Genomic DNA, 12,039 nt, shown 5'->3' with positions numbered 1-12,039 from the left:
GCTGTAGGTCTTTCATATATGGCCTTTATTATGTCTAGATATGATCCCTCTATTCCTAGATTGCTGAGCGTTGTTATCAGAAGTGGGTGCTGGATTTTGTCAAATGCTTTTTCAGCATGTATTGATATGATCATGTGGTTTTTATTAATTTTGTTTATGTGGTGTATCACATTTATTGATTTGCAAATATTGTACCAGCCTTTTATTCCTGGGATGAATCCCACTTGGTCACGGTGAATAATTTCTTTGATGTATTGCTGATTTGATTTGCTAGTATTTTGTTCAGTATTTTGGCGTCTATGTACATCAAGGATATTGGTCTGTAGTTTTCTTTCTTTGAAGTGTCTTTTTCTGGTTTGGGAATTAGAATTATGCTGGCCTCATAAAACGAGTTTGGAAGTCTTAATTCTTCTTGAATTTTTTTGAAATAGTTTGAGGAGAATAGGTGTTAGGTCTTCTTTGAATGTTTGGTAAAACTCCCCTGTGAAGCCATCTGGGCCTGGGTTTTTGTTTGCTGGGAGAGTCTTGATTACCTCTTCAATTTCCTTAGTTGTTATTGGTCTGTTCAAGTTTTCTATCTCTTCCCAGTCCAGTTTTGGGACACTGCCTGTTTCTAGAAATTTGTCTATTTCACTTAGATTGTCGAATTTGTTGCTATATAATTGTTCATAGTAGTGGTTAACATCTTTTGTATTTCTGTGGTGTCAATTGTTACTTCTCCTCTTTCATTTCTGATTTTGTGTATTTGGATTCTCTCTCTCTGTTTCTTGGTGAGTGTAGCTAAGGGTCCATCAATTTGTTTATCTTTTCAAAAAACCAGCTCTTTGTTTCATTGAGCCTTTGAATTGTTTTTTTGTTCTCTATGTCATTTATTTCTGCTCTGAACTTTACTATTTCCTTCCTACTTGCTCTAGGGTTTTCTTTTTGTTTGCTTTCTAGTTCTTTAAGTTGTGAGGTTAGATAGTCTATTAGAAATTTTTCTTGTTTCTTGAGGTAGGCCTGTAATGCTATGAACTTCCCTCTCAGAATTGCTTTTGCTGCATCCCATAGCTTTTGTGTTGTTGTGTGTTCATTTTCATTGGTTTCCAGGAAGTTTTTAATTTCTTCCTTGATCTCCTTGGTAAGCCATTCATTGTTTAATAACATGCTATTTAACATCCATGTGTTCAAATGTCTTTGCATGTTCTTGTTGCAGTTGATTTCTAGTTTCATGCCATTATGATCTGAGAAGATGCTTGATATGGTTTCAATCATCATCTTGAACTTGTAGAGATTTAATTTGTGTCCTATCATGTGGTCTGTCTTTGAGAATGTTCCATGTGCACTTGAGAAAAATGTGAATTCTGTAGTTTTGGGGTATAATTTTCTGTAGATATCTATTAAATCCATTTGGTCTAGTTCTTCATTTAGAGTCTGTGTTTCCTTGCTAATTTTTTGTCTAGAGGATCTATCTAGTGGTGTCAGCGGGATATTGAAGTCCCCTGCTATGATTGTATTGCTGTCGATTTCTCCTTTGAAGTCCTGCAGAAGATTTTTAATATATTTTGGTGCTCCTATATTGGGTGCATATATGTTTATCAAGGTTATATCTTCCTGTTGGATAGATCCTTTCAATATTATGTAGTGGCCTTCTTTGTCTCTAGTTATAGCCTTCATTTTGAAATCTATTTAATCAGATGTGAGTATTGCTACCCTAGCTTTTTTTTCCTTTCCGTTTGCTTGGAAGATTTTTTTCCATCCCTTCACTTTCAACCTATGTGAGTCTTTTGTTGTGAGGTGGGTCTCTTGTAAACAACATATAGGTGATTATTGATGTGTACTTATTTATTGCCATTTTTGTTTAGTTTGGTTATATATTTTTTCTATTTCTTCTACTAATTACAGCAGTCCTTTCAACATTTCTTGCAGTGATAGTTTGGTGCTAATGTATTCCCTTAGCCTTTTTTGTCTGGGAAGCTCTTTATTTGAAATTCAATTTTGAATGATAGCCTTGCTGGGTAGAGTAAGCTTGGATTCAGATCCTTGTTTTTCATTATCTTGATTACTTCATGCCATTCCCTTCTGTCCTATAGTGTTTCTTGTGAGAAGTCAGCTGAGAGCCTTATGGGGGTTCCTTTGTAGGCAACCTGTTGCTTATCTCTTGCTGCCTTTAGGATTCTCTCTTTGTCTTTAATTTTTGGCATTTTATTTACTATGTGTCTTGGTGTGGGCCTGTTTGGGTTCTTCTTACTTGGGGCTCTCTGTGCTTCTTGAACTTGAATGCCTTCTTCCTTCACCCAATTAAGGAAGTTTTCTGTCACTATTTCTTTGAATATATTCTCTAACCTTTGGTCATTTTCTTATTCTTCGGGGACTCCTATGATGCGAATATTATTACGTTTTCAATTGTCCCACAGTTCTCTTAAGCTATCTTCCTGTTTTTTAATTGTTTTTTTCTTTTGGTTTTCTGATTGGTTGATTCTTTCTACCCTGTCTTCTAATTCACCGATCCGGTCCTCAGCTTCCTCTACTCTGCTGTTTAGACCTTCTGATGTGTTCTTTATTTCTGATACATCATTCTTGATTTCTTCTTGGTGGTTTTTAATTTTCATTTGATTGCTTTTCAACATTTCTATGTCTCTACTCATGGCGTTGATGTCCTTACTCATGCTGTTGAGCTTCCTCAAGATCATGGTTTTGAATTCTAGCTCTGTTAACTTGCTTAACTGCTGCACATTTATCTCATCTTTGGTAGAGGTCTCTTCTTTCATTTGGCTTTTGTTTCTGTGTTTCACCATTTTGGCTATCACAATGGGCTTTGGAGCCTGCCAAATTTTCCCTGTGGGTGTTGGTGTTCTGCTGTTTGCGGCTCTCTCTCCTTGGTTTGGATGAGGCAGGGAGGACCCATGTTAAACACCACTGTCAAGTCTTACTTTCCTGGTTAGAGTTGCTAGCCCAGAAATGGTACAGTTATCCTCTAGCTTTTTTCCTGGAGGCTATCAGTTGCAGTTACTCGAAGAGCCTTGGGTTCTCAGTTGAATGAAAATCTCCCTCAGGTGCTCAGTGCAAGGGTATTTCCCGAGGGTGGGTCAGATGCTAGTTGTTAAAGAGCCTCAATTTGTATTTCGATGGCCCACCTGGGTGGGGTTGAATATCCGAGGGAGGGTCCTCCACCTCTCCCCAGAGCCCTGGGCAGGAGTAAGATGGCCACCATCCTGTGTGACTGCAACTCAGCAAAAGTTCTGAGTGCCCTCCAAATCTCGAGTGTCCCCACACAGTTCCAGTCCAGTCCGCCCTCTCTCTGCCCGAGCCCAAGGTTAGTGGCTGTGGCTATTTTCACGTCTGTTTCAGCTCTGCATTGTGGAGCCGGTTGGGAGTTTAACCCGAGGGCACTGCTCACAGCTAAGGCCGGTGCTGTCTGGTGGCTCCCAGCTCCCTTCTCGTAACTCCGCAATCCTACCAGGTTCGAGTCAGTGTCCCTGGTTATATGATCCTTGCAAGCTGCTTTTCTGTTGCTTTTTCCTGATGATTTGTCTTTATTTTAGTTGTAATTCCCGTTTGGTCCTTGTAGATGGTCTGTGTAGCTTCCATTCACTCTGCCGCCATTTTGAAATCTCATATATCTTTTTGAATTAGTGGGGGGGCGGTTTTGGTTAAATATCTGGAAGTTGAATTGCAGGATCACATGGTAGCTCTATTCATAATTTTTTGAGGAGCCTCCATACTGTTTTCTGTAGTGCCTGCACGAATACATTACTACCAACAGTGCACATTTTTTCCTCTACATCCTTGCCAACACTTGTTATCTTTTATCTTTTTAATAATAGCCACTCTAACATGTATGAGTTCATACTGTATTGTGGCTTTGATTTACATTCCCTGGTTGGTGATATTGAATACCTTTTCATGTACCTGTTGTCCCTCTGTATGTCTTTGGGAAAATTTCTATTCAGATCCTCTCCTCTTTAATTAGGTTGTTTGGCTTTTTGCTGTTGAGTTGTATTGTTACCAGACAGTGGACTAGGCCCTGAGTGAGTCCCCCTAAGGCCAGCCAGTGGTGTGTGGCTTCTTTACTTCAAGCAGGAAAGATTTCACAACATAAGTTCTTTTTCATTTGATGTAGTCTCGCTTGTTTATTTTGCTTTCCTGCCATTTTTTTTTCTTTATTGATATTAGAGAGAGAGAGGAAGTGAGAATGAGAGAGAGAGAGAGAAACATCGATGAGAGAGAACATCAATTATCCACCTTCTGCATGCCTTCTACTGGGAATCAAACCTACAACCTGGGCAGGTTCCCTGAGTGGGAATTGAACTGGCGACTTCTTGATGCGTGGGTCGACACGCAACCACTGAGCCACACCAGCCAGGCTTTTCTGCCATTTTTATGGCTTGGGTATGGCAGAGAGATCTTTATGCCTAATATTATGTCTTTTTTTTTTTTCCTCTCACCCGAGGACATTTTTTCATTTTTTGTTCAGATAGAGCGGGAGGGAGAGGGAGAGAGAAACATTGATGTGAAAGAGACATATCAAGTGGCTGCCACCCGCATGACCCAACCAGAGCCAGGGACAAACTGCAACCGAAGTACATGCCCTTAGTGGGAACCGAACCCGGGTCTCTTTGGACTGCAGGCCGATGCTCTAACCGCTGAGCCAGGGCCTAATATGGCTTATAATTGGAAGTTCATCTTCTCCCTTTAAATATTCAAAGCTGAAAAGGGTTCCTAACCCCAGTTCCAACGTGTGTGTGTGAGCATGCGTGCATGCGTGCATGTGCTTCCCTATACCAGTAGGGTGTCTGAGAATTCAGTTCAATCTGACACTGTCTACCTGGAATCAGATTCCACAGGTTAAGGGTTCTGTCCTACAAGACTGCTCCCCCCAACTTCAGTTGCCAGTCAAATGCCCAGGTTGTTACCTGTGCTTTTAACCAACTGGCTACAGATTGGAGTTCCATCAGTCCCTCCCACCCCCAACTCAGTGCCAATTGCAAGTCTAAGATGTCAGCTGTGCTTCTAACTGGCTGTGAATCAGAGGTTCCGAACCACCTTCTTATGTTCAATTACTTTTCTGTAGCAGCTCACAGAACTCAGAGAAACATTTTTACTTACTAGGTTTATTGTAAAAGGATATAACTCAGGAAAAGCCAGGCAGAAGAGATGCATAGGACAAGATTTGGGGAAAGAGCGCAGAGCTTTCATCCCCTCTCCTAGCACCTCCATGTGTTCACCAACCCAGTCTCTGAACCTGTTCTTTCGGGTTTTTATGAAGGCTCCAGAACGTAGTTGTCATTGATCAAATCACTGACTGCTGAAAATCCATCTTTTCTCCAAAGGGGTCATGGGACTGAGCGTTCCAACCCTCTAATCACAAGGTTGGGTCTCCTGGTAACCAGCCCCTATCCTTAGGTGCTTTCCAAGAGTCACTTCATTAACATAACAAAAATCTTAGTCACTTGCTCTGGCTAGTTTGGCTCAGCAGTTAGAGCGTCGGGCCATGGACCAATGAGTCGTGGGTTCGATTCCGATCAAGGGCATGTACCTCCTACCTCGGTTGCAGGGCACATACCTCGGTTGCGGTTCATGCCCAGCTCTGGTTGGGTTGTGCAGAAGGCACCCAGTTGATATGTCTCTCTCTCGCTCTATCTGGTAATAGAAAACTGTCTTTGGGTGAGGATAAAACAAACAAAAAATCTTAGTCACTCTCAACACTTAAGAAATTCCAGGGGTTAGGGGAGCTGTGGACAAAAATCAAATATATGTAAGAAATATATTTTGGCCCTGGCCGGTTTGGCTCAGCGGTTAGAGCATCGGCCTGCGGTCTGGAGAGACCCGGGTTCGGTTCCCGCTAAGGGCATGTACCTCGGTTGCAGTTTGTCCCCGGCCCTGGTTGGTTGTGCTGGTGGCGACCACTCGATGTGTCCCTTTCACATCGATGTTTCTCTCTTTCTCTGTTCCTCTCTCTCCCTCCCACTCTATCTGAACAAAGAATGGAAAAATGTCCTCGGGTGAGGATGATAAAAAATATATATATATATATTTTTTTTGGCCCTGGCCAGTGTGGCTTAGTGATAAGAACATCGCCCATGGACCAAAGAGTCCCGGGTTCAGTTCCAGCCAAAGGCACATACCTCTGTTTCGGTTCGCCCCAAACCGAACCATGTGTGGGTGGCAACCAATCAATGTGTCTCTCTCTTCCTTTCTCTCTCCCTCCAGCTCTATCTGAAGATTAATGTAAAAGTATCCTTGGGTGAGGATCAAAAAAAATATATATGTATTTTGGTCGTTTGATAACCAAGTATATATTTCTTGTAAATCACAATATCACAGTCTGCACCTGATCTTCAAACACATTCTCGTATAGAAAACAGTCATAAAGGTCAACAGATACTGGTGCGTCCTTTGAGTCATATTCAGTTATTAATAACTGTCCAGCCTATTATCACATTATAAGGTGATGTTTCCCAGGGCAAGTTCCCTCAGGTGTGTAGGCTTCTATTCCAGCTTGTCGGGTTCTCAAAGGTACACTGATTTCAAATGTATTTAGCTTCACCCTTTCAGGTGTTGGGGAGTAAAAATTTTTGTTTACTCTTCTAGGGTCTTCTGGTTGGTCTAATAATCAAATTGACATGAGACAGATTAGCAGGAGAAATACAGGTTAAAGTTTAACATGTATACTTCCTGTATATGTGGGAGAGACGCAAGAAAACTGAGTAACTCGCCAAAATGGGGGAAGCCACATCCTTCAGCTACAGACAGAAGATGTTTGGGGAGGTTACCAGGAAAAGCAGAGAGGGAGTGAGAGAAGGAACAGTGAGAGAGGAGTGAGACAGTAGGAGGAGGAAGTGAGAGAGGGAGGAGAAGAGAGAATAGACATAGGGAGAGAGAAGAGGAGAGAATGAGGAGAAAGAGGGAAAGAGGAGAGAGAGAGGCAAGAGGTAGAGACAAAGAGGAGAAACGGGCCGGAGAAGGAGAGCTGAGTGAGAGTGGAGAGAGAACACAGGATTGAGAAAGGGAGAGAGGTTTGAGTGAGGAGTACAGTGGAGAGAGTAGAGAGGGGGGATGAGTGAGAGGTTGAGAGGGAGGAGAGTAGAGAAAAGGGAGGAGTGAGAAAAAGAGTGAAATAGGTTAGAGAGAAAGGAGTGAGAGAGTAAGGAGGCAGGAGTGGGAGGAGGGAAGAGGGAGAGAAGGGGAGATAGAGAGGAGTAGAGGGACAGGTCGGAGGGGTGAGAGAATAGACAGGGCAAAGTGAGAGAGGGTAGAGAGTGAGGGGGAAGAGAGTCTGAGACTGGAGTGACCGAGAGCAGAGAGAAGGGACCGAGACAGTGAGTGGGGGGACTGGGAGAGAGGGTGTGAGAAAGAGGATTGAGGGGAGAGGGAAAGGATGAGCGGGAGGAGAGAGAATGAGAGTAGGAAAGATAGAAGAGAGGGGATAGGACAAAATAGAGGGAGGAATGAGACAGAAAGAGATTGAGAGAGTGAAGGATCAGGAAGGGAGAGGACAGAGAGACAGAGAGTGAGGGGTTAGAGGTAGAAGAGGGGGGAAACAGAGAGAAAGAGGAGAGACAGAGTAGCCAGAGAGGGTAGAGAAGGGAGTCAGACAACAAAGAGATAGAGAGAGGTGTGAGAGTGAGGGAGAGGAGAGAGAAGAGAAAGAGGTTGAATAGGAAGTGATGGAGGACAGAGAGAAGCAGGGAATGAGGAGAGTAAGATACAGGACTGATGGAGTCAAAGACAGAGTGTGATGGGTCGTGACAGAGAGAAAGGGGTATGACAGAAATGGAGAACATGTACAGAGAACAGATAGCAAGAGAAATGGAGGGGGAGAAAGAGGAGGGGCCCTGGGGGAGAGAGTTTAGAGGGACCTAGAGAGAGTTGAGAGGGGGATGAGAGAGTCTAGAGAGGAGCAACTGCATCTGAAGAAGCAGTCAGAATGGTAGCAGACTGTGATAAACAGTGGAAAGGGTAATGACAGTATTGAGAAGAGCCATAGAGAAAGTCTGGAAGGCCCTGGCCGGTTTGGCTCAGCGGTTAGAGCGTCGGCCTGCGGTCCTGAGAGACCCAGGTTCGGTTCCCGCTAAGGGCGCATACCTCGGTTGCAGTTTGTCCCCGGCCCTGGTTGGTTGTGCGGGTGGCAGCCACTCGATGTGTCCCTTCACATCGATGTTTCTCTCTCTCTCTCTCTCTGTTCCTCTCTCTCCCTCCCACTCTACCTGAACAAAAAATGGAAAAATGTCCTCGGGTGAGGATAAAAAAAAAAAGAGAGAGAAAGTCTGGAAGGCAGGAATACAATGGAGACAGAGACAGGGTGCAAGAGAGTTGATAGGGCACTGAGGGCACTGAGAGAAGCAGTAGTGAAAGTCAAGAGGGGGTGAGAGAATGCAGAGAGAGAATACAGATTGTGAGAGTACAGATGGTATGTGAGAGTATGAAGAGGAGCTGTGTAGAGAGACTAGAGGTGGAGTAAGAGATGGAGCGGAGGAGGAGAGAGTCTAGAGAGGGAAGAAGAGATGGAGCGGAGGAGGAAGTAGAGAAAGCCGAGGGAGACAGTGGGAAGTAGTGAGAGGCAGGAGAGTGCCTAGAATGAGAGAGTTGAGAAAGTAGAGAGGGTAGAGCATGAGGAGAGTGCGACTGGAACAGGGGGTGGCAGAGAGGAGAGAGAATTTTGGGAGAGAGTGGAGGGAAAGGAGTGAGAAGAGGCAGGAGTAGATGTGGGGGGTCAGAGAGATAGGTCCAGTACTGGGAACCGAGTGAATATAAGATAGAGGGAGAGAAAAGGGCGAACAAGGATGAGGAAAGGGGTATGGGGAGAAGAGAGAGGAAGAGATGGAGATAGTGATGGTCTGTGAGGGAGGCAGGTGAGTTAATGGTGGAGTTGGATTGGAGAAGTGAGACGGATGGCAGAGTTAGCTAGAGGTGGAGGTGGGAGAGCGAGGGATCTGGTCAGAGAAACCAGAGAGAGTGAAAGAGTGTCTGGGGGCGCTGGGGGTGTGTTGGAGCTGGAAAGAGTAGAGAGGAGTCAGAGCTAAGAACAGTCGTGAGAGCAAATGTTTGAGGGAGAAAGTGTAGAGGGGATCTGGAGACAGTGGGGAGGGAGGGAGTTGAGGGATGGAGGTGAAGTGAGAGTGAGGTGAGACAGGGAGAACAGGAGGACTGAGAGGAGGGACAGACAGGAGTGGAAAGTAGAAAGGGAGGCATGTGAGAGACGTAGGAGAGACAGAGAGATGTGGAGGGAAGTGAGAGAGCCAGTGCAAAGAGAAAGCAGAGAAGAGTAGGAGAGGGAGCAGAGGGTAGGGAGAGGAGGAGTGATCACGAGGGAGAGTTAGAGCAAAAGGAAAATTGGAAACGAGACTGGAGTGGGTGGAGAGAGAGAAGAGAGAGAAAATGTATGAAACCGGGTAGAAAGGTAATAGGGGATAGAGGACTGGAGAATAGAGAGGTTGTTGAGAGAGGGAGGAGAGAGTCGAGAGGGGAGTGAATAGGACATGGTGTCAGAGTGTAGAGAGGAGAGATGGAGTGAGACACAGGATTGAGAGAGAGGGAGAGTGGAGACTGACTACAGAGAGAAGGTGAAGAGGTGTGAGGGGGGACACAGAAATGTGGAGAGGAGAGAGGGAGGGCGGGTTGATGGGAGTGAGAACAACATGTGGGAGCGGGAGCAGTCGGAGAGAGAGGGGTGAGAGAGGGGTACAGAGATCAGTGATAGAGAGGAGATGGGGAGAGACAGAGGAGTCAGGAGGGAAAGGGGTTAGAAGGGCGAGTGAAGGAATGTTGAGCTACCAGAGCTTCCCGGTTTTCTCCCATGGTCCCACTCTCCCAGTTTTCCATGTGTTTTCCAGCCCAGAGGTTTCTGGGAACCCTGTGCCTATGTATTTTTATGGAGGTTTATTACATAATGGTGATTGATAACATCATTTACCATGCTGCTGTCACACTCCAACCCCTCTCCTGTATCCAGAGGTCACAGAGTGGGGCCGGAAGTTCCAACCCTGGGATCACAGGGTAGGTCTACTGTTGACCAACCCCCGTCCTTACATAATTCCCAAAAGTCACTTTATTAATATAACAAAAAGCTTTATCACTTTATCACTCTCAATTCTTATTAACATAATCTAGAGGTTGGGAAGTGTGAGCCAGGATCTGTGGACCAAGGCTTAATATATTTCTTATAGATCATATCATAGAAAGTTTGATTTATTTTTTAGTATTGTCTAGTTTGACACCACTAAATCAGTACCTGTGTGAACATCACACTGCCTTAGTGACAGCACCTACTGCATAGCAGTGTTTCTGTAGTTTGTCCTGTACACATCTTTAAAGGAGATGCCAGGCTCTGTTCATCTTAATACCTGTCCAAGGGGACAGTGCCAGAGACATGGAGAATCTGCATACATGCTCTAACCACTGTGGAAATATTTTTGATAAAATACAATGAAGATGTACAGTTGGTGTCATTTGTAAATTTCCATGGTAAATGACTCTTACAACAATATGGTAAGAATAACTTTCCAGCCCTGGCCGGTTTGGCTCAGCGGTTAGAGCATCCGCCTGCGGTCCGGAGAGACCCGGGTTCGGTTCTCGCTAAGGGCATGTACCTCGGTTGCAGTTTGTCCCCGGCCCTGGTTGGTCGTGCGGGTGGCAGCCACTCGATGTGTCCCTTTCACATCGATGTTTCCCTCTCTCTCTCTCTTCCTCTCTCTCCCTCCCACTCTATCTGTGCAAAAAATGGAAAAATGTCCTCGGGTGAGGATTAAAAAAAAAAAAGAATAACTTTCCATACATCCTTTCTGTATCACCAAATGCTCATCATCCAGAATGAATAGCAATGTGCCATTGCAGGGATCAGTCTCGTTCACGGATGTGACTGTGGACTTCACCCAGGAGGAGTGGGAGCAACTGGACCCGTCTCAGAGGATCCTGTACATGGATGTGATGCTGGAGAACTATAGCAACTTACTGTCAGTGGGTAAGGACAGTTTTGAGGCGTAACTCAGTGTGTACCTAGCAGCGTTTCTGTCCTTTCTCCGTTACCAGGAATCATGAGCTTCTGAATTACTAAGCGGTTTTGGCCTCAAGCTTCAGGTGCTAAAGCTGAGAGATAGTGAAGACTCTGAAGTCCAGGCAGTTAGGATCTGCGTTCCATCAGCACGTTCTCTGATATTATCAAACTGGATGTGATTTTTATGTGGGAGCAACAAGAGCTGCGGCTAGCAAAGTTAGAACTGCCAGTTGAGAACTTTCAAGGGAAGCTGTGCAAGGAGGGAAGGAGAAGCAGAAGCCACTAGGAATAATATCCCAAGGATTATGGAGTTGATACCTTTGAAATATCGTTAGCACTTATATTTTTCAAATCTCTAAACCTTTAGAGATGGCTGCAAACAGATGACCCGTGTACCTCAGATGTCTGAATATTTTATATTTTAGCTCATGGTCATTGACAGAGTGGGCTCAAGGGAAATAAACTGTTTTCAGTACAGGAGTGACACTGTAGTCCTGAACACAGATGGCCACAGGGTCACAGAGCCAGGAATGGCCAGTAATGGACAGAGGAAAGTAAAGGTTACTCAAGGCCTAAGTGGAGGCTGGGCAATCTGATCCTTAAGATCCCTTCTAATAAAAGTAGGGACAAGACTGATTTGGGGAAGAAAATAAGCAAAAGGAAAAAAATAAAATAAAAATGAAAACATTTTCTCTCCAACAACTTCAATAGAAAAAAAAGCCATGAAACCACCAATAGCATTGAATCTATCAAAAGGATCTTCGATCCTTGGATCAATTTTATATTTCCTACAGTATATATGACTTTCTGGACCTTGCCATTCATTTGCAAAGTCTTACTTTAGAGCAGCAATTTTCAACCTTTTTCATCTCATAGCACACACAGACTACAAACATTCTGCAGCACACCAAAAAATGTATTTTTTGCCAATTCGACAAAAAAATAGGTATAATTTTGATTCATTCACACAGGAAGGCTGTTGTCATTTTTTTTATTTGACAATCTAAGGGGAAAGCCATCAGATATTATTGCATGTTTTGAAATTCTTGTGGCCGACCAGAGTG

General features: G+C 44.2%; 1 protein-coding gene across 1 annotated transcript in view; it reads left to right on the top strand.

Moving 5' to 3' along the window:
- ZFP1 (ZFP1 zinc finger protein) overlaps positions 1–12,039 on the top strand; it is a 40,499-nt gene that overhangs the window by 25,728 nt on the left and 2,732 nt on the right. Inside the window, exon 3 of the mRNA XM_036274853.1 lies at positions 10,816–10,942. Coding sequence (XP_036130746.1) covers positions 10,816–10,942 — 127 coding nt within the window. The remainder of the gene's footprint in view (positions 1–10,815; positions 10,943–12,039) is intronic.

This window comes from Molossus molossus, unplaced genomic scaffold, assembly GCF_014108415.1.
Source record: "Molossus molossus isolate mMolMol1 unplaced genomic scaffold, mMolMol1.p scaffold_m16_p_21, whole genome shotgun sequence".
NCBI lineage: Eukaryota > Metazoa > Chordata > Mammalia > Chiroptera > Molossidae > Molossus > Molossus molossus.
Note: the sequence above shows the minus strand (reverse complement) of the source record. Positions and strands in the feature narration are given on the sequence as shown.